The following is a 23,548-nucleotide window of genomic DNA, read 5'->3' on the forward strand; positions in this document are numbered from 1 at the left end:
TCGAATATTAGGGTTTTCCAGCTCATCAAATCCTAGTTTTCTTACAATCCAATTAAGCATTTAATTTAGAAAGTCTTTTTTCACTTTTACTTAATATCCATAAAGTAACTCTCTAGTTCATTCCCAATGTTTTTGTGTTACAATAAGTTGATCTTTGTTATGCGTACATTATCTGCATTATAAACCCATGATGTTGACCTTTTGTAGCATGTATAATATTTCGCGTCAACTTTTTTTTTCATTTAATAACTCACATTGCATTTAATAAGTTTCATTTCGTTATGAAAAGATTCAACCTTACCTTAATAAGATCTCGCCCATCTCTGCGTCCATAGTGTGTGTTAGAACCAGATTCTGGGTCTGGAGTTGAATATGGTAAGAAAAAACGACGTCCACCTCCCATCAAAACCTACAGAATACAAATAATATACCCGATCGTCTTTTATAACTTAAATAAAACTATGTAGTATAATTGATTATTCATTAAAAGACAACTATCCATAAAAACTAAAGAATAAATGTCCGATGTTCACAATTACCTTGTTTCATTGAGTGACCTTGAATTATTTTCTATTTGCTTGCATTTTTCTTTGGTTTTTTTTATTATTGTTTTTCTGTTGTGTATTACGTTCTGTTTTTAATTGTTTTGTTGTTTACCACTCAGACAATTTAAATGACACAGTTTCACCTTCAAAAGCTTTTATTTTAACTAAAGATATTAGTGCTTGTCGTTTAAAGGGACACTAACTGTCAAATTCATGTTCGATTTGACCATTTCATATTTGATTTATTGCCACGAAAAATATTTATCCAAATTATAAAAAGTCTGCAATTAATGATCATTTACAGGCATGACAGTGCAAGGGCTCGATAAGACATGTATGTAGCTTCGTTTCGCGTGTATTTTAGTCTTGATTACATCTATTAACTATCAAGTAGACCTTGGAAGACCTCCGATGGTCATTTAAGCGATAAAACATAAAGAGAAAGAGAAACTAGTCCAATTGGGGTTTTTTTCTAGGTCAGTTTAATTTCCTGTTATAGATTAAAAATAAATGTTATACACCGTTTTTACCTTCACAAGTATTTTTTTGTGGATCGAACCAGTCAATCAAATGATTTACCTTTGTTTAACTTTCAATGTTGGCATTCTTTTCCTTTATTTAAATAACCAAACACGCACACTTCACGCATTATCCATCTCTAGGTAAGGAATTTAATTGAAGTTCACATGAATACGGATTCAATGAAGTCATATTATTCACTTGCAAGTAGATAATACATCCTCAATGTTTCTTAGTTTAATTTGACCAAATTGAACCATACTGGATCCTAAAAGCGAATTAGTGTTTCACTATATCACTTTCATTAGTGATTGAACAAAAAAAAAAGATTTATTATAGATCTCGTAGCTAGTGTCCCTTTAATTAAGGCAATGTCGGTGTATAAGTACATTTAACCACGTTTAAACAATACCTGAATATTTGGGTTTTCCTCTACCAGCTGAAGGGCTATATCTTTACATCCGCCATTCACGTTCTGTGTGTAATGATCTCCCTCCCAGCTCCTACTACCAACATGTGCGTACGCAGACGCAGGGGTAGCATGTGTGATTCTCGCTGTGGTCACTATACCAACAGACTTTCCTAAGAATACATATCATTGACGAAAAGGTTTACTAATGAATTCAAAAAGATTCGGACACTCGTCAAAGTTTTCTATTGCTGTTTATTCTCTTTGTAATTGAGTACGGGATTTATCTACAGTATGGTACAGAATAACTAGTAGCGGACTTTGTTGTGTGGCTATCTGTATTTGTTGCATGTCCAATCGTGTTACATTGCGTTACGTTGTTTAGAACAGGTAAAATGTTGCTTCATTTCTGTACATAATGCTACGGTGTACGTAATTGTTTGTATATATGCATTGTTGATTTGAAGTTATATTCAGTAGTGAGTCCATTGAAAACTGACGGAAGTACTGCTATCAAAAGATATCATATTACAGAAATAAGATTCGAAAACATCATTTTATTTCCCGTCTTTTCTTTGACGCGCTTGATTTTTGAGAACATACTGTTTTCAGACAGACTTATTTTTAGTGTTAAATTCATACTATTAGAAAATAAAATGCATTGTGTATCAATTTATGATAGCTTCACGTTCATGAAAAAAGTAAAAGCGCATGAAAATGGTTTACATTGCTGCTCCGCATCTTAAAATATGGTAAAGCATTATACAAATAGCAAAAACATTCACCTCGCTTCATATTTACGACAGCCCGAACACCTATTTGAGCGGAAATCTTTGCCCATCGCAGCATTTAAGAACTCAGCAACTGGTTATATCAACAAATTTGGCAAAAGGAATCTAACAACTATTGTCGTAATATATAAGGAAGTGTAGTTTCACAATTTATGGGAGAAATGACGATGTGTTTGGTTCATTTATCATTCATGCTTTTTCTGCACAATTCTAAATGAAATATGTCACCAATGATCCGATAAACTTGGAAATTGTTTCATCAACGGACAAGGTTCACACGTGATGGTAACTGGTCCTCTTATCTATGTCGGACTATTACACTATATATTTTTTCATTACATGACCTAGCTCATACAAATCAGTATACCCTCGCAAATCACTAAACTAGAAATCCGCTTTTTAAAATGAATCCTATTGTGCAAAGCTATATTTTGTTAACCATTGATTAACACGTTTACATTTTTGTCATGTTAAACTATTTTCAAGAGAAACTTTGGATTTCTTACGGTTACTGGTATTTCCCTACTTAAAAGTGAGAAGTTTAAACGACAATGTTAGATATGTGATTGACTTTTTAGAAATCCAGTACCATTCTAAAATTCTGAATTGTCCGTTAGAATGATTTCAAGATATTTTATTTGTTGATGTTCCGTAATATTATGTCAAACCCAGAATATCATCTTAAAAGGGTTAAAAAGTCATACCTTCCGCCAAAGACCAGTCTAGAATTGTGTTAAGATTATGTGCTGGTGAGGGATCACAGTGACCTCTAGGTATACTAGCATCTACACCAATCACACCTTTGTTTGTCTTAACTCCTGACAAGAAGGCGGTAGCGGTTCCGGCAGAATCTGGTGTTGTGTAATCTTGATTGTAGGTCTACAAGTTTTAAACAAGAAACGTTTACTATATTATTGTGCTCTTGTACAACCTGTGTGTTTAATATAAGATTCAAAGCAAGATACATGTACTATGTTAGTGTGCTCTTGTACAGAAACTGTGTGTTTTATATATTAAGATTAAACGCAAGGTAAGTATCAAAATGTTAGTGTGCTCTTGCACAAACTCTGTGTATTCTATTAACCGAAAGCAACAATTACATCATTTTTTACTTTTGAAAACGTTGATATCTGTCGTACCTGATTGCCATTGTCCCTTAAACATGTGACATGCACGAGAGAATCGGTATACAGTTTTAAGAAGTTCATTGTGATGTATGCTTGCTCCATGCAGAGTTTTCGGTCCTTTCTCTGATAATTCTGCATAGGAGATTGGCTCAGTGTTTTAAATCCCATGTTGCTTGATTGATAGAAACAAATCACTTATGTTTTCAGGTTAACATATTTCTCAGTTTTTAGATTAATTTTACAGAATTATAACTCAATGAACATAAAGTGAGTTATATTTTTTTCCAGGAAAATTATGAACGTAACATATTCAAACCTTAGATAACGCTATGTGTGGAAATGTTTCCCAGCTAAGTATAGTTTCCTCTCCAGTTTTACCATTAAGTTGACCTTTGAGGATTCTTGATGAAGTAACAGTCGACATGCTCATCCCGTCTCCAAGCATGATAATGGTATTTTTTGCTTTCCCAATAATTGGTTGGTTCTTGATAGCATTGTCTAAGTCGGCTTTTGCTCGATTCCTCCAATACAATGGAGCTTTAAAAAAAATACTCAAAATGAGGCTTTGTAACAGTTTGAAACCGTGGATATGTTGATTATCTTGATTTATATGTTGAAATGTTTTCATAAAACTGTAATTGTTACAAATAGGGTAAGTACTTGAAATTTTATATACACTCCCCTTTTAAATGGTCGTATTTTTATGGTACATTTCAAAAAATGGGACACATACAATGACGATAATTAAAGCATCTTTATTATTACAAAGATTTTGTATCTGCACATACTTAAAATAATGAAAAGTTGCCAAGGAAATAATTTTAAAAACAAAGAAACATTAAATCGAAACAACAAGATAGCAAACACCAAACCCACCATTAACCCGTGGTTAGAATGTTTCATGATCAATATCAGAAAGCAAAGAAGGTGACACAAGTGCAGAAAGATTTATGAATATTCATCAGCTGATCGTGACGCATATTATTATTTTTATCATAGATCCATAAAATGTAGCTAGTCTTTTATTTAGAATGTATAACCAGTTTATGCCAATCGTGTACTGGGCGCCGAATGGGACTCTTGTGGTTTTGTACAAAATTCAATTCTGTCATAACAAAATTGTGAGACAAAATTGACTGTTGTGAGACAAAAATGACTTTTGTGAGCACAAAAGTGATTTTTGTGACGACAAAATTGACAAAATTGGATTTTTTCTCTCAAAATTGAGTTTTGTCTCACAATAGACAATTTTGTCTCACAAATGCCAATTTTGTCTCACAAAAGTCAATTTTGTCTCACAAAAGTCAATTTTGTCTCACAAAAGTTAAATTTGTCTCACAAAAGTCAATTTTGTCTCACAAAAGTCAATTTTGTCTCACAAAAGTCAATTTTGTCTCACAAAAGTTAATTTTGAATTTTGTGTCACAAAAGTTAATTTTGTGTCACAAAAGTCGATTTTGTATGCAAATTAGTTCACAGGGTATTATAATCTAATTTGCCTACAAAATTGACTTTTGTCGCCCAATTTTCAAATTAGGTAACAAAAGTAAAGTCTGTGTTACAAAAATGAATTTTGTCATGACAAAAGTAACTTTTGTCCACTGAAAGATAATTTTGTATGACAAAATTTTAAATTTGTAGTCTGCTACAAAATTTTAAATTTGTAGTCTGCTACAAATTTTGTTAAACTGAACTCATTTTTGTTGAACAAAACTCACTTTTGTCAGTACAAAATTGAATTTCGAGTACAAAACCACAAGAGTCCCATTCGGCGCCCCGTAATCATGTGCCATGTCTAGATATGGAATTCTTTTAAATTTTAAAACTTTCAAACAGTTTGGTATCTCTACATATAATCAAATAAGACAGAATACATATGTATTCAATGAAATATGTTCTGTATGACAAGGTAGCTCTAGCCTTAAAACATTGGTTTACTGAACGTACGTGAAAAATATGTTTTGTGATGTTAACATATATATATATTGCATTTTTTCCAATCTCGATTATGTAAGAAACTAAAATTTGACCACAGATTTTTTTCTCATTTTTCAACATAGAATGTTAGAGGTAGTAACAGCTAATAATAAAGTTCTTCATACATTGTCATAAGCGTGGGTTAAAGCAATTATTAAATGCTGGTACACATGACAAACTTTCATACTGTCAATTGTCATTCAAAGGTTATCGTGTCTACTTTTAAGGTTAAAACGACAGACTTTCTAGTGGACCAAGATTTATGGAACGCCACAACTGCCTAATGATAAGAATAATCATGTCATTAAGGCTAGAGATATATCATGAAGCAAATGTTCTATACTGTAAAGACATTTGACTATAATACTCTGTCAATTCGCTATATCACTGAGATACATTTATATACTATAAAGACATTTGACTATAATACTCTGTCAATTCGCTATATCACTAAGGTACATTTATATACTATAAAGACATTTGACTATAATACTCTGTCAATTCGCTATATCACCAAGGTACATTTATGTACTATAAGAGAATTCTCGATATCTGACTTTACTAACGTCATACATAAAGTATACGTAAGAAATCACAATTAAGACTATATTTGAGATTGAATTGTCTCCCTTTTTCCAAATAAAAAAACCATATCAAAATGCATTCAGCTGTAATTTCGCCATTATCTTCATATTTTTCTTAATCTAATTAGGATATTTGAATTAAGACAACATTGTTGTACATAGGGAAAACGTTTATTTTCAGTTAGGGAATCATGAATACATTGAACAATTAAAACAATCTAGTTACTACATACGTGTAAGTCTTTTTGTTTATAAGAAACAAACCGATCAAAAACCAGATACAGCCCAATGCCATTAATGGACTGTTTTATGCTTTATGGTCTGGTGTGGTCTTTTTAGAATGTTTTCGTCTTTCATTTTTTTCATACTTCGTCATCCCGGGCTTTAATATCTCAGATCGTTAATCTATGTCCTAGCTTAGACTATTTCTTACGAGTTATTTAGTGTGAATTGTTGTAACTGTCTTTTTAAATTGATTTTTACTGACTGCTGTTGCATCACTTTCTAAACTAAGGATAGCATTTTGAGTCGGTAAACATGTTTGTCCACCGCCATAATTTATGCTCGGTCATATGCTACTCAGTGCTTGACTTTGTTGCTGTTTATAATATTTGTGTTTGGTTCGCACATGTTTGCTTTCTCGTTTTAATTCCCTTGTCTTTCCCTTTCCAAAATAGTGATTTTGTCAGTGCATAATTAATCGATCTTTAAGCGTGCATGCACGTCTTCAACTTGAAAAAGCAGTTTCGATTTTTTAGTATTTATAGTGATTCTGGTAACTTAAAATTATTGACCATTAAACCTTAAGAAAAATAATCGTAATTAATGGAAGCAAAGGAAGGTATAAAGAGGTGATATCCAGTTTAGGATTCAATAACTGGAGACACTGCTATACATCTGTTGTACTTTGTTAAAAATGTCAAGGGTTACTTATTAAGTCAAAGCATATTATCATTAAACTATTATAATTGAAATAAAAAATCTCAAAATACAAATATCATCTCACTTTGTTGACCGTCAATCCACGATTTTCAAACCAAAATAGGTTGTATCTCTAATTTAAAGTTGTGTTTGACGTAATTATATATAGTTATCATAACTAGTATTTTGAGGGTTTTTTTCTCTCCGTAAAAAAACCTTCAGATATACCGTATAGTCAAGTCAGAATCAACATATGTGTGAAATTATAAAAAATCAAAAGATAAATGTTTATGGTTGATACAAAACTTCACGCCAACATATAAATGTGTCGTATATCTTGTATCAAGATAGTTCTTATTTGTTTATTGTCGTCAGTACATAATTTAGGCAATCTGAAATTGAGCCCTGGGTCTGAACTAAAGCTAAAAAATGAAGGCCATACGGTAACCAATAGTTGCTTAAAATCAACATTATTTCCCCTGATAGTTAGCTATCTGATTGTTAATACTGTTAGATGTCGACGATTCATCTTTTGTGGTTGAACAAAGGATTTTTTTTGGCTTCATATATATACTTCATTAAATTGTCTTTACGAAATAAAATGCCCCTCCGCACCAAATATTTAAACACATAAAAATATGGTTCGTTCCTTCTATGATGTTAACATTAGAAAGAAAAATAACGGAACATCTGAGTTGCTATCTCCTTGCCACATTCTACCAAATATCTCTTTAAACGAGTATCCACAGTAAGGTTGAACATATAAATAACGAAGTTAATTTATGGGAAGAATTTCTTGCAAATACGTTTACGAAATATCGAATGAAACAAGTGTGAACACAGACTAGCGTGGACAGTATCAAGCATATAAGAGAATTACTCGGTCAAACTCATAAGACCCAAACAAATTCGAACTTGATCTGGATTTTATCATGGACATTTGCCAGCCAGACGATACCACCAGATAGACCAGCAGAAAGACAGATAAACAGACAGATCAGACCACCAGAAAGACAGATATACAGACAGATAAGACCACCACACCGACAAGACCATCAGACAGAGAGACCGACAGGCAAGACCCCCAGACAGTCACACAAACAAGACCATAAGACAGACACACAAAAAAGACCACCAGACAGACACACAAACAAGACTACCAAACAGGCACAGACAGACAAGACAATCAGACAGACAGCAAGCCAGACAAGACAACCAGACACACAGACAGCCAGACCAGACCACCAGATAGACAGAAAAGACCACCAGACAGACAGAAAAGACCACAATACAGACAGACAGACAGACAAGACCACCAGACAGACAGACATACCAGATAAACAGACAGACAGACAAGAACACCAGATAAACAGACAGACAGACAAGAACACCAGATAAACAGACAGACAGACAAGAACACCAGACAGACAGACATACAAGACAACTAGACTAGACCACCAAACAGACAGACAGACAAGACCACCAGACAGATATACAGAGAAGACCACCAGACAGACAAGACAAATAAGACCACCAGACAGACAGACCAAAAAGATTACAAGACAGAGACAAACAAATATAATAAAGTCTCCTACAGCTCCACTTCACAGGTCAGGGACTTGTATATCTAGTTAACACTTTAGTCTAGATGATTAACGATCTATATCAATCAACAAAATGTTTTATAGCTAATTAGGCACAAGTCCCACACAAATCAATTTAGTTTAGTTACCAATTAAACTTAACCAAACTTAAACTAAATCAGCATATCTTTGCGTCTTGGCTTTAAAAGCCATATATAAATATGTAACATAACGTTGCTATGAAATAAAGAGAAGAGCAAATATATTTGAGGGTTTCTACAATGTACATGAAGTACTGTTGAGACCGAATATCTACAGATAAGCCTTTTTCAAATGATTTTTACAGTTCGTTCTTATGTTGTACTATAAAACCACTGTTCCAGGTCAGGGGAGGGTTGGGACTCCGCCACATTACGTACATATGTGCCTGTCCCAAATCTAGAGCCTGTAATTCAGTGGTTGTCGTTTGGTGCCGTGTTACATATTCGTTTTCTCGTTCATTTTTTTTTGCACATTAATTAGGACGTTAGTTTTTTCGTTTGCATTGTAAAACGTTTTACATTTGTCATTTCGTGGCCTTCTATAGCTGACTATACGGTATGGGCTTTGCTCATTGATGAAGGCTCTACTGTGACCATTTTTATTAATTTCTGTGTCATTTGGTCTCCTGTGAAGAGTTGTCTCATCGGCAATCACACCTCATCTTTTTTTTTATTATTATTTTAAACGAGAAACATTTATCAAACATACCAACAAACGACAAGCACTGTTCCTGACTTAAATTCCTGACTTAGAACAGGTGCATATAATATATGCTGCGGGTTTGAATGTTTTAACAGGCGCCAACCTTCACCCTAAAACTGATACAGCAGTATAACATTACAATTGAAAAGACACACTATAAAATATTAATTGAAAATGGCTTTACTCTTAGACTATAAAAAAATGAATGTAATATGAAATCGTGTACGTTTGACTGAAATTTCTGCAAATTTACTTTGCATATGTTGTAATGGCTCTTGCTCTTTCTGCATGAAAGAGAATAAAATTTCAGAAAGCTAAAAAAAATAATAATTTTGCAACCATCAGCTACATTAATTTTCTTTTATCTGTTTTGACTCCTTATAATTATAAAATCTTGATTTATTTCCTTGCAAAACTTCTAAGCTTGTTCGATTTCATGTAGCATGTGCTGCAACGCATTTAAAAAGATTGGAATTGATGACAGGGGACTCTACAAAGATCCTTTAGTAATCTAAATAAATGTTCATAGGTTGACAAATGACATTGCACATTAACGGAACAACTGTAAAAATACAAATTTCGTCTTCACCGAAAACTTTAATAATCAATTTGGAAAAAAATGTATAACATATGTCAACTTAAATTAAAAGATACTGATAAATTTCATTTTATCTATAAAAATCGTATTTTTTTTTAGCTTACTGTCAAAAAAAATATATATCTGTAAAAAGAATCACCGACTTACCATCTTACGTATGCAGTCAGTGATTAAGTTCGTAATACATAAGTTTTCACCTTTTTAACGGTCTAAAAATGATTTTGGGAAAAGAAAGACAATCCAAATTAATAATTTTCACTTTCATACGTACAATGTATGCTTGAAAGGTATAAATAACATGAAGTTGACGCTTCATACGTACAAATACCATTGTTAAGTTACATTTAATGTATAAAGTAGATACTTATGTCGCTTGTGTTGTTTTCTCTACTAAGACATTTGACTATAATACTCTGTCAATTCGTTATATCACTAAGGTACATTTATGTACTATAAAGACATTTGACTATAATACTCTGTCAATTCGCTATATCACTAAGGTACATTTATATACTATAAAGACATTTAACTATAATACTCTGTCAATTCGCTATATCACTAAGGTACATTTATATACTATAAAGACATTTGACTATAATACTCTGTCAATTCGCTATATCACTAAGGTACATTTATATACTATAACGACATTTGACTATAATACTCTGTCAATTCGCTATATCACTAAGGTACATTTATATACTATAACGACATTTGACTATAATACTCTGTCAATTCGCTATATCACTAAGGTACATTTATATACTATAAAGACATTTGACTACAATACTCTGTCAATTCGCTATATCACTAAGGTACATTTATATACTATAACGACATTTGACTGTAATACTCTGTCAATTCGCTATATCACTAAGATACATCTATATACTATAAAGACACTTTGATATAACATGGAGCTACCTTTTTCATACTATTCTGTCATTTCACTTGTTATGAAGATAATATTTTATACTGTGAAAACATCTGGATATAGCACGGAGCTACATTTTCATACTGATTTGTCCATTTGCTAAACTATAATGTGATATTGCAATGGCATAAAGATACATTTTATATTATAAAGACATCTTAATATAACATTAAGCAACTTTCTTATACCAAGTTGTCACCTCAGTATATTATAACGATACATTTCTACACTATACAATCATCTCGATAAAACATGAAACAATTTTGTCATACTATTATGTCATATAACTAACTTATAAAGACATATTTCAATATCAAGCTAACAATTCTTATATCACGGGATGTCATCTATATATATACCAGTAGACTATTTGATTACACTATATATGGCTCAATTTCTTTAATTGTTTTTACATAGGCGGTAATGGTAACGTTTTTTACTGTAGCTCAATCCATATCGTAAACTTGGATATGTATCATAGCTCGTTTCGAAGCTGTGACATTTTCAAATATGTGGTTAAATTTTCGGGGTACGAAGTGAGATTACTTTTTCCGTAAATTAGCAAACCCCGAACATCCTTTTGTGATGCGGCTCCTTGTGGTAAAATATCCCCTTTTTAACACAATAAGTTCTTTGAAAATTTAATACTTTGAACACATTCAATAGCTCCATAGTTTTTACACATTTATTCTATGTTCCTCTACTTTCCTAATCACCACAAATAATTAAGTTCAGTCATTTGTTAAAAATAGAAACATGTCCAATATCACTACACAGAGAATTTTTCTTTACACGTGACTTTTGAGTTCCTCATTTCGAGGCGCATTAGGGATGTTGTCCCATATAAGATCATTTCATCATACCATAAGACCATTTCATCGTACCATAAGACAAAGCTATAAATAGCGGAGAAAACGCCCCGCAAAATTCATCAGCAACATCGATTGTAATAAAACAAAAAGGCCGTGAAGGGAATCTTTTTGCGGACCTCAGGGAATCGCTTTCAAGATGAATACATTTATCGACTCTAATGTTGCATTTGCCCTCAGCAATGCGGAGTTGAAAAGACTTAGTTTCGACTAGATTAGCGACACATACAGATTGGTACCCCAAAAAAATAAACAAGCCCAAACTAAATAACACAAAAGACAAAAAAAAAAAAAAGATAGCCTATATTCTTTTCGCCAAATTTTGATCATCATTAAAGCAACTTGTTTTTTAGTTAGTTTACTTAAAACACGTGTTTGCAAATCATTTTGACAGGTATACCGGTACGATGCAAAATGAGTAACCCGTTTCCCGTACCAATTTTCCCCGTATCCATTATGATTTAGCCGTATTCTTGAATATTATTATTAACTTAAAGCTGAAAGATAGTCAAGATCGGCAAATATTTGAGCTGACATTAATGTTAAAATCATAATGATCTGTAAAATGAAGTTAACAAATCTATGCTGAAAGTCGATAAATCTTTATTTTTCTATCTACATTTTACGAACTTATCTACCGGTTTACATATACAAATCTTTGGGTCATGTACGCTAACCTTTTCGTATTAGAATGAATGATAATTTTAAAATGTAAGTGCAACCTGAATTATAACAAACAATTACATTCATATATACAAGTAATTTTCAGCCAGCCAAATAGGCTTACGATCTAGTCTTAGATGCATGATTTATTTATTAGTTGTTAGTGGCTTTGAACTAGCACTAGCTGTCAGATAACTGCGAGTACTCTCAGATCTGTTCCTCGTGTCTTTTTGTTCTTGGGATGTACAAGTACCCGGCCACGTCCACTTGTATGTTTGTGCATCTGATGAGTTAAGCCTTTTTCAACTGATTTGTATAGTTCGTTCTTATGTTGTATTGTTATACCACTGTCCCATGTTAGTGGGAGGATTGGGATCCCGCTATCATGTTTAACCCCGCCACATAATGTATGTATGTGCTTGTCCCATGTCAGGAGCCTGTAATTCAGTGGTTGTCGTTTGTTTATGTGAAACATATTTTTTTTCGTTCATTTTTTTATATATAATAATAAGGCCGTTAGTTTTCTCGTTTGAATTGTTTCACATTGTCATTTCGGGGCCTTTTATAGCTGACTATGCGGTATGGGCTTTGCTCATTGTTGAAGGCTGTACGGTGACCTATAGTTGTTAAGTTCTGTGTCATTGTGGTCTCTTATGGACAGTTGTTTCCTTGGCAGTCATACCACATCTTCTTTTTTTATATTATGATGCACTGTACATTATATATAAATAAATAAATATAGTTCGTATAATTAAGATTTATAAAATGTATAACATTTAAAAAAAATTGCTTATGTGAAAGTGTAACTTTTTTTCCATTTTGCATGGTTTGGATTCATGTGGCGTGTTAAGAAATTGAGTATCAAAGTGTTGAAGAGGGAAAATTATCGTATATTTCTGACATAATCTACTACCTATTCACATATTCAGCATGTATTTGTTGTTTGAAATATGCCGATATTCAAACCACGTTAACTTTTTCCTGTCCCGATATGAATGTAATATTTGTTACTGGACGATAAACACTTGTTCATCACTTTCATCCATTTTTCTCCAATTAACAATCCAGCCTAAGACTTGAAATTCAACGGGATATAGTATATATATTTCGCATCGACATTATTATAATATAGTTGATTAGTGTTCATTTTGAATCCTTTATTTCGGTTTATTCATTCGTTTCTATTTCGTTTCTCACTTTATTGTGACCAATAGTATCGTACTTGCCTGATGTTGGTACGGAGGTTACTGTTCGGTTTGGGTACGGAACGATATTCCAAAACATAAATGTTTTCAGCATGTCGTCATCTCAATAGGGGGTGGGGGTAGACTTCCTATATACTAGGTTATAGGGTGTACAGCTTGAATATGTCCATTTTTCTGCTAATTATTGTGTGAATAGGTAGGAAAAAATATCAGAAATATATGATAAGAATAAAAAAAAATCCCTTTACTTGTTAAATAAAAAGCCCGGTTTTTTTCACAGCCAAAAGTCGGGGTGTTCATGGCTGTGTTTCTGTCCATAAATTTTCCTGACCGTCACTTTGGTAGTTAATTTTTCAACACACCTCATGAAACCAAACCAAAATGGAAAAAGGTCACACTTTCACATATGCAAATTTTAAATGATGTGCATTTGTAGAATCTTAATTATACGGAAAGGGTAGGGTACCGGAAATCCAACGACACTCTCTATCAATTGAGTATTGAAATGCACGTCCTCCCGGGCACCTTTGACCCGAAGATGTCTATGTAAAACGCTAGATAAATTCGTAAAAATTATATAGATAAATTAAGATTTATCAACTATCAGCGTGGATTTGTTAACTTCATTTTACAGATCATTACGTTCTAAATTTGGCGAAAAGAATATAGGCCATCTTTTGGGTTTTGTCTTTTATGTTATTAAGTTTTTGTTTGTTAATTTTTGGGGGTACCAATCTGTATGTGTCGCCTATCTTGTCGACACAAAATTGTTTCATGTTATATCGAGATGATTGTATAGTATAGAAATGTATTGTTATAATATACTGAGGTGACAACTTGGTATGAGAAAGTTGCTTAATGTTATATTAAGATGTCTTTATAATATAAAATGTATCTTTATGCCATTGCAATATCACATTATAGTTTAGCAAATTGACAAATCAGTATGAAAATGTAGCTCCGTGTCTTTATAGTATATAGATGAATTCACAGAGTATTACAGTCAAATGTCGTTATAGTATATAAATGTACCTTAGTGATCTAGCCAAATGACAGAGTATTATAGTCAAATGTCGTTATAGTATATAAATGTACCTTAGTGATAGAGCGAATAGACAGAGTATTATAGCCAAATGTCGTTATAGTATATAAATGTACCTTAGTGATATAGCGAATTGACAGAGTATTATAGTCAAATGTCTTTATAGTATATAAATGTACCTTAGTGATATAGCATCGATGTTCTTCGGAACAAACGGAAGCTAAAAGATACGGAAGATTACAAAACTTTATACATTGAAACGGACCGTTCACGTCATGAACGAATGCAAGAGGCGAACCTTCGGCGAATCATCAAATCGATTCCAAATTTGGAATTCCGGGGTGGTCGTGTTGTTGAAAAATCAGACTAATATGCATGCCAGTCAAATGAGACCGATGCAAAACTGACAATTGGTAGTTGGAACTGCAATGGCTGGTACGTTAAACGACAAAATGAAAATGGCAGATTTTTAAGGGAAAATATTTAGGAGATAACTGTATTGTATTTTAAGCTCCGACGGCATCAATTGGGGATTTGATGGTCGCAAATTAAGTTTACTGGCGACGCGTTAGCGGAGACAGTAAACGGGTATTTGCGACCATCAAATCCCAAATTGATGCCGTCAGAGCTTAAAATACAATATTGTTATCTCCATTCTAATGAAACTGACAGAAAACAACGTTAAAACATGTATTTAAAATCTGTCATATGCTGTCTGCGCTTGCGCGTACGTCCCATAGCATCAATTGTCAATTGATGCCATGTAAGAAAGTGACGTTATCCAATCAAAATGAACGTTACAAACGTTGTTGCATTAGAATTTAACTTCTTTGAATTGTGATGTGTATGGCATTTCTGAGACCCATCTAAAAGACAATGAAGCTATCGAACTGTATACTTGACAATTTTGACGTCGATATTCTTGACAATAGTAGAGATGATATTCTATGGATTAATTTGAAATTCAAACATGACCAAAACTTTATGTTTTATCTGTGTGTGTGTTACCTGCAACCGGAACGGTCAAGTAGGGGCAACATTGCTCAGGAATTTTACGACCATCTTCTATCGCAAGTGTATCTTTATAGTAGCCATAATCCAGTCCTAATTTGTGGTGATTTTAATGGGCGCATAGGAAACTCGCAAGATCTAACTGACTCTAGCGGTACTCAACCAGAACGATGCTATATTGATTCTGTAAAAAATGCGTTTGGTGTATTTCTGTTGGAGTTCTTAAACGACTCAAATTGCTCTATGTTAAACGGAAGAGGAGACAGTTCAAAAGACAATTTTACGTACGTTTCGCCTATTGGTAAATCTGTCGTTGACTACATGATTACTCCGCATGCTTCGTTGACAAAATTTTACGATTTCGAGGTAAAACTTGTGTCAGACTTGCTGATCGATCACAATATTGAAGTACATCCCAACTCAAGAGTCCCAGATCACTCAGTATTACAGTGTTCATTCGATTATTCGGAGTATCGAAATTATACAAGCCCACAGGTAGCTAAAACGCCAATTTATGAAAACAACTGTGTAAAATCTGTGAGGCGAAAATATGACGTCACAAAGATCCCAAATGATATATTCAAGAGCGAACGATGTGTGCGCTGTTTAGACAACGTGGTCGATTCACCACTCGATCTTCATAACAGTGAACAAAGAATTAACTCAATCTATGAAACGCTACTGAATGCAATTCATGACGAAATGGACAATGTTCTTGACTATAAAAATCTTGGACAAAGCACACACAAACGTAAACGCCGTAACACAAAACCGTACTGGAACAACGAATTACGAAATCTACTTCGGGAGGTAAATATTGCCGAAAAGAACTATTTGAGGTATCAGGGTGACCGTCGAACAAAAACAAAACGCAGGGAGATATTCAAAATAAAGCGTAAACAATTTGATAAACGTTTACGACAAGAAGAACGGAAATATACAGCTCAAAGACTAAATCGAATAAAATCAATCAATCAGGGCAATCCAAAATAATTTTGGCGTGAAATCAGTAAACTAGGTCCAGTAAAAACATCGACAAACATTGATAGTGTCAACATGGACGATGGGTCAGTGTCTCATGATCCCTCCGAAATTTTACAACGATGGAAAGAGGAGTACTCCGAACTGTTCTCTAGTGACAATACAAAAGTTGATTCTGAATTTGTTGAGCAACTGCAAAACCTTAATTCACAACTAGAGCGTGAATATGAAAACCTCCCTGTTAATCAAACATATGTTGACAACACGAGCACATCTGAATTGAACGAACCTATTTCTCTTGATGAAATGAAACGTGCGCTAATGAGTTTAAAAAATGGCAAAGCAGTAGGAATAGACAATTTACCTAATGAAATACTAAAAAGTGATGTACTGTCGAAAACTCTTCACGAACTGTTCAATGTGTGTTTTAGCTATGGAATTGTCCCAGATCCTTGGTGTCGAAGCATTATATGTCCTCTGCTAAAAAAAAGGCAAGGATTTCCGCAATCCGATGGATTACCGAAGCATAAGTCTGATGTCAACTGTCGCAAAAACATTTAGTCAAATTTTGAATGAAAGGCTCATCAGTCATCTCGAAAACAATAACTTTCTCAGTGAGGATCAAAACGGATTTAGGCGGCTTAGATCATGTCTGGACCATATCTTTTCACTGTGTACAATACTGAGAAACAGGAAACTGCAGAACATAGACACTTTTTTGTGCTTTGTTGACTTCAGCAAGAAAAGTGTTATACTCTGGAATAAACTTTTAGCCGTGGGTGTGTATGGAAATATGTACAAAGTAATTAGGTGTGACTGTCTCTACTCAAAGCTACAAAGTGCAGTACGATTATCGCCTACGATGTTTACTGAATGGTTTTCCGTTGATTCCGGTGTCCGTCAAGGGGATAATCTCGCTCCCACACTTTTTGCATTGTTTATTGATGAATTGGTACCACTCATTAACGGACTCTGTTGTGGCGCATTAATCGGTGCTTGCTATACGCTGACGATCTAGTTCTTATTTCGGGAACTGTTGATGGACTACTAAATCAGTTTAATGCTCTGAACGATTGGACAAAGACACAATTAATGAACGTTAATACAGAAAAGACAAAAATTATGCATATTCGAAAGACTACAAAGGACAAAACTCAATTTACATTTCAACTAGGGGACAACATAGTTGCATTTGTAAATTAATATCCTTACTTGGGACTCACATTATCCGAGCATATTGATTATATTGATTATAATGTCTCTGTCAGTGAACTCGTAAGTGCAGGTAGTAGATCATTGGGATCATTGATATCTAAATTCTTTAATATGGGTAATATGGACTACGACATATTCACGAAAATTTATGAAAACACTGTTATTCCTGTTCTTGACTATGGATCCGGGGTATGGGGAGCAAAGAAATATGACAATATCGAACGTTTACATTATAGAGCTATCAGAACTTTTCTTGGCGTCGGCAAAACAACACCAATTCCAGCAATATTAGCAGACATGGGATGGCATTCACAACCAATGTAACGTTGTCCGCCTATGGTGTCGTCTTATGAACATGCCTGGTCATAGAATTTGCCGAAAAGTGTTTGTTTGGGATCGTGACATGTCGAGACGTTACCGAAACACGTGGTTTAACAGCGCAAAAACGCTTCTGGACAGATGCAATCTTTCACACCTAACTGAAAACGACTCCGCTATCTCAACAAGATTCATACTAGACTCTGTAAAAAGTAAACTTGTAGCTGACTTTAAAGACAAATGGTTTAACGAAATAAACAATATGCCAAAGTTGAGGACATATAAACATATAAACATTTAAAAACCGAATGTTATGCCGAGCCATACGTACAAAAGCATTTAACAAGGACACAAAGATCTGCAATCGCTAGAATTCGCTGTGGTACTTTCCCACTAGAAGTCGAGCGAGGACGCTATAGAAACATTCCAATCGAACAACGAGTATGTAAAATGTGCAATTCTGGATCTATTGAAGATGAGCAACACTATATCTTATACTGTGATCGTTACTCGGTTTTGAGAAATAAACTATTTACTGCAATATCACCAGATCCTGCTCATCCTCTACGCATAAATGAACTTCCTCCAAATGCTGCCTTAAATGAACTGTTGTCTAACAACAACAAAAGTATAGCGAACTTTATCTTGGACTGTGATCGTATCAGAAGAGAAATTTTTTAACTATTTTACTTGAACTGTTGAATTTTCTAATAATTTAGACATTCGTCCAAAACTATGTGTTATCTACTTTTCAAAATTCTGAACTTTAATTTGTCAGTGCATCGTAAGCCTATCTGGCTGGCTGTAATGTAATATTGTATTGATATGTATCTGTTGTATATATATAGGTTGGACTATAATAAATCATTCATTCATATAGCAAATTGACAGAGTATTATAATCAAATGTCTTTATAGTATATAAATGTATCTCAGTGATATAGCGAATTGACATAGTATTATAGTCAAATGTATTTATAGTACAGAACATTTGCTTCATGATATATCTCTAACCTTAATGACATGGTTATTCTTATCATAAAGCAGCTGTGGCGTTCCATACAGATTAAACAATTTCTAGTATAGCAAGCTACTTACTTTCACCATTGCCAGTGTACTGACTATTAAATAAATCACTCTGACTACTAGATGGGGCGTTATCCAACAAGAATCCGTACGTTGACAAAACTAAAGACAGAACAAAAACTGCTGTCGCTGCCATTTTCCATAAATTTGTGCCAGTCTTTGGACAAGTTATGCAGATAAGACATATCACCAGGTCGTCTCTCACATGATCTGCAGTAAAGGTCAATACCAAATACTTAAACATGTAGCACTGGTTATAATCGTCATTATGTGAATCTTTCAGTCAGGTGTTTTCTGTGGGCATTGGTATACATTCGACAATAAGAAAAAAATACCAATAAATATTGTTTAAAAAAAAATACAATTCTACTGCTACACAAATTTACAAAATTTTAAATGTAATAAATAATTCAGTTTGTCGTTCTAGACTTTTTGATGTTTTGATACTGCTGGTTAAGTCACTGAAATGCATATAGCTTTCAATTCGTGATGGTTTTCAAGACGAGGTATATTCACCACTTTCGGAATCAATCCAGAACTAGCTTGTATGTTTGACGAGACAATTTATGTAAATATTTCTATTGTCTGATCGTAGCCCGTGTAAATCTATCTCTCAGGCGCTCACTGTGCTATTTCTTCCTATATTGTATTCACATTAGTCATATTAGCACTATCTTTTATATCTTACTAGTATTTTCTTCCAATTTTATTTTGCATAAAAACAAAATAAATCTCAAAATGAATTATTATATTTTAGAAAGGATATGTTATTTTTTCCCTGATGGTGATTTATCATTATGGGTGCTTAGATTATGATTTATGAGACATAATTCTGTTGGCACTTTGATAGCTGTTTGGGAAAATGATTTGTATTAAACGCGTAGTGGTATTGGTATGAAACGATTACATATTGAAGAGATTAATTTCGCCGAGAAAAAAGGTTTTCTTTTACGTTATCTTCTATAAGGTAGTTAAATTGAATCTAATTATTCACAATTTTATGAGTGTCTTTGGGTTGGTGGGGTGGAGGTTAAGTATAAAGAAGTTCAATTTAACTTCCACCAGTGCACACGAGTGTGACAAAGACTATGAATACGCAGCTTCTGTGTAATTACGTAAACTTGGTCAAAATTTGAAATTTAAAAATCAAACCAGTTTTCATCAAATAGATATTTTTATTTCGGATGTATAAAGATGCAGCCTCAGTTGTAATTTCTTACCCGTCGTCAAATTTGAAATTTAAGCACGATACCAAATCAAATTGGTCAGTGCTATCCATTGGGTGTGTCTCTGGTGTCTCTGGTGTAAAAACTGAAGTTTCGTCACCTATGAAATTTTGGAATGTACCAGTTAAATTAAATCGTAAATAAATCAATATGATGATGATGTGTTTATACTATCGGCGTATTGTGCAGAGATATTCTACATCGATGAATATTATTATCGACTCCTAGGAGTCGATATTAAGATTTGAACGATGGACACTTAGGGCGTGAATTTTTCTTGCTACCTGATTGGAAGATATTACGAGACGTGAATAATCAAAATTTATTAATAGATTAGAACAATCCAAACCTAGTTAATGTCCTTCAATCCCGTAGAGTATCGGATTTGTCGTCTCTTTTTTAGCAATTAGATTTTACACAGGTAACTTTTATCTATAAATAGACGAATCTTCTGGAGTAAACAACAACGTTAAACGATACTACTTCATAACGTGTGACCTAACGTGTGTGGTAGAATTTGTTGATTGATTCACGTGGCTATTCTAGTAAATGAATTAATCTACAAAGCGAGAGCACTTTCCATTTTCATCAGCTAAGAGTCGAATATAGCACTTTTTGAAAGGCTATCGCTTGTGATGCAGTTGTAATTTTAAGTTCCTACGTAAACATGGTAAAATGGTGCATGATAAACTAGTGTCCTCTTTCACGGACATTATATAACCTTCCTAGTCAAACTTCTAACTAGTCACACTCAAATGAACTTCTATAATACTAAAATTACGAGGTCCAATTTGTCAGCCGTCATCACGTAAAAACGACGAATCAAAGAATTCAACTTTATATATAACTAATATAGTACAAAGGTGTAGATTAAAAATTACACCACTCCAGGCCCTTTTGTTTTCCGCGTAATTAATATTGCCAATAATTAAGTTCCGGGTTGAGTCCGATACCGATACCAATAGTATATTCACCTGTTACCTATTACCTTATTTGTACGTTCCCCATCTGACAGGCGCACCACCAAACGGTGTATTCAGGATTGATATGCTAAATACACGGGTCATATTCACAGGGTTGACACTACTAGATTGTCAAATTGTTACCTATTGTATCATCACTGGGGTAAAGCTGATGACCGTAACTGCATTCACGGTCATCCCATGGCAAGATGTCGGATGAAAAATTAGGTCAGTTTCTGTATTGTCTGTTAAAGTGTTTCTATATCATTTTCTTTACAAATCATACATTGAAACGATGAAAATTTATAAAAGAATCACTCGAAAATCACTAATTACTTCCGAGAAATGTGCATGAAACGGGAAATTCGATTTGAAAAAATCGTTAAGATGACCGTAAATCATAATCAAAATATTTCCAAGATGACCGTAACATAAAACAAGGATGACCGTGGTTGGTAAAAAGATGACCGTAACTTGTAAAGGATGACCGTAATTTGTAAAGACTGACTGTAATTTATATAGGACGACCGTAACTTTTATAGGATGACCATCAATTCTAAGAAATATCCGTATTGTATTCAAAGCTTTTTTGTTGAGTTTGTCGATCTCAATAGGGGCTCAGTTAGCGGATATAAATATGTTTCATATATTTCTTTTTTTAAACTATAATATAATTGGCCATATTTAGGATTTATAACAATGATAGTAAATTGCATATTTCTCGTAAACAATGAAATATTTATTGATATCGACGTTAAAATTTTAACACAAATTGACAGCGATACGACGAAAATTTGAAGAAACATGAATGTGTCCCTAGTACACGGATGCCTCATCCAAACTATCATTTTCTATGTTTAGTGGACTATGAAAATGGGATAAAACTGTAATTTGGCATTAGAATTGAAAAGATCATATCATAGGGAAAATGTGTACTAAGTTTAAATTTTATTTAACTTGAAGCTGGACAAACGGACAAACAAACAGACGAACGGACGAACGTACGCACAGACCAGAAAAACATAATGCCAATAAATGGAGCATTAAAAACATTAATAATACGTACGAATATTTGGTAATCGAGCCCATGTGTATGGGTCCAGAGGAAGCAGATTAAAATCTTAATTTGTCTTGATCTATGCAGGCGGAAATACTTTTGAAATAGAACAAAAGAGTTTATCGAGAAAGCGATTAAAGTTAACTGTAATGTTTGATATAGTAACAAAATTTTAAAAGTTAATAGAAACAAATAAAACGACAATTTTCTTATTTTAAAAACACCATTTGCATAAGTTTTCAATGTATCTATTACATAGTAATGCAAAACAATAAGATATCAAGTCGACGACATGGTTCTTATCGGGGCCTTTTATAGCTGACTATGCGGTATGGGCTTTGCTCATTGTTGAAGGCCTTACGGTTACCTATAGTTGTTAATGTTTGTGTCATTTTGGTCTTTTCTGGATAGCTGTCTCATTGGCAATAATACCACATCTTCTTTTTTATATATAGTATCTATAAGTTGGATGTAGAAAATGCATAACCTCCGATTTTTTTTTATCACGGACGGAGAACATATCAATCTTTTAGTTCAGAAATTTTCGTGTCTGCCCTTCCATTATGTGAATCAAGAAAAAATTCCCCAAAACAGGTAACGATTGTATTGAAAAGAGAAAAATCGAGTGCACCTTTTTATGTTAGGGCATGTTTGGGGTGTATATTTTGTCTTTAAAACGTACAAAGCAAGAGTATTTTATATAGCATCTCGCTTCAGATTCTATCATTATTATATATCAAAGCTACAGGTTGACTTTATAACGTAAAAAAATGACAGTACGAAAAGATGAAATATATGGGTCAATTGAGATACCTATCTAATGAATCACAAAAACAGAGTAGGTGTGTTCGAATAGCTATTTTTTCTAAAAGTACTTGACGACAGTCTTTTAATTTGGATGATGAAAATGGATATCTTCGAAAAAATATGATTTTCTTGTGTGTGACAACTAGGGTTTATAATCTTCAACCACTGAAAATGTTAAGTCTGCCCTTCCACGAAATATTTAATTAGAATTTTTTTAAATGCTTAAGAATTTTCAAAAATTCCATCTGACATCCAAACAGACAATATTTTTAAGTTGAATCAATGCAGACAAGATCATTAACTAATGCTCATTAGCTAGTAGATACATTTGTCTTTTGAAATATAACTGACATATAACGATCGATCGTAATGGTG

The 23,548-nt window shown here is 33.5% G+C and overlaps 1 protein-coding gene across 1 annotated transcript in view; it reads right to left on the reverse strand.

Annotated features, from left to right (window-relative positions):
- The window catches only part of LOC139523401 (alkaline phosphatase-like), a 28,069-nt gene extending 8,775 nt beyond the window's left edge, over positions 1-19,294 (reverse strand). The window contains exons 1-5 of the mRNA XM_071317426.1: positions 19,134-19,294; positions 3,708-3,928; positions 2,969-3,143; positions 1,477-1,646; positions 302-409 (exon numbers count right to left, since the gene is read on the reverse strand). Coding sequence (XP_071173527.1) covers positions 302-409; positions 1,477-1,646; positions 2,969-3,143; positions 3,708-3,928; positions 19,134-19,257 — 798 coding nt within the window. The 5' untranslated portion in view covers positions 19,258-19,294. The remainder of the gene's footprint in view (positions 1-301; positions 410-1,476; positions 1,647-2,968; positions 3,144-3,707; positions 3,929-19,133) is intronic.
- Between the last annotated feature and the right edge of the window lie 4,254 nt (positions 19,295-23,548).

This window comes from Mytilus edulis, chromosome 5 (assembly GCF_963676685.1).
Source record: "Mytilus edulis chromosome 5, xbMytEdul2.2, whole genome shotgun sequence".
In the NCBI taxonomy this organism is placed as follows: Eukaryota; Metazoa; Mollusca; class Bivalvia; order Mytilida; family Mytilidae; genus Mytilus; species Mytilus edulis.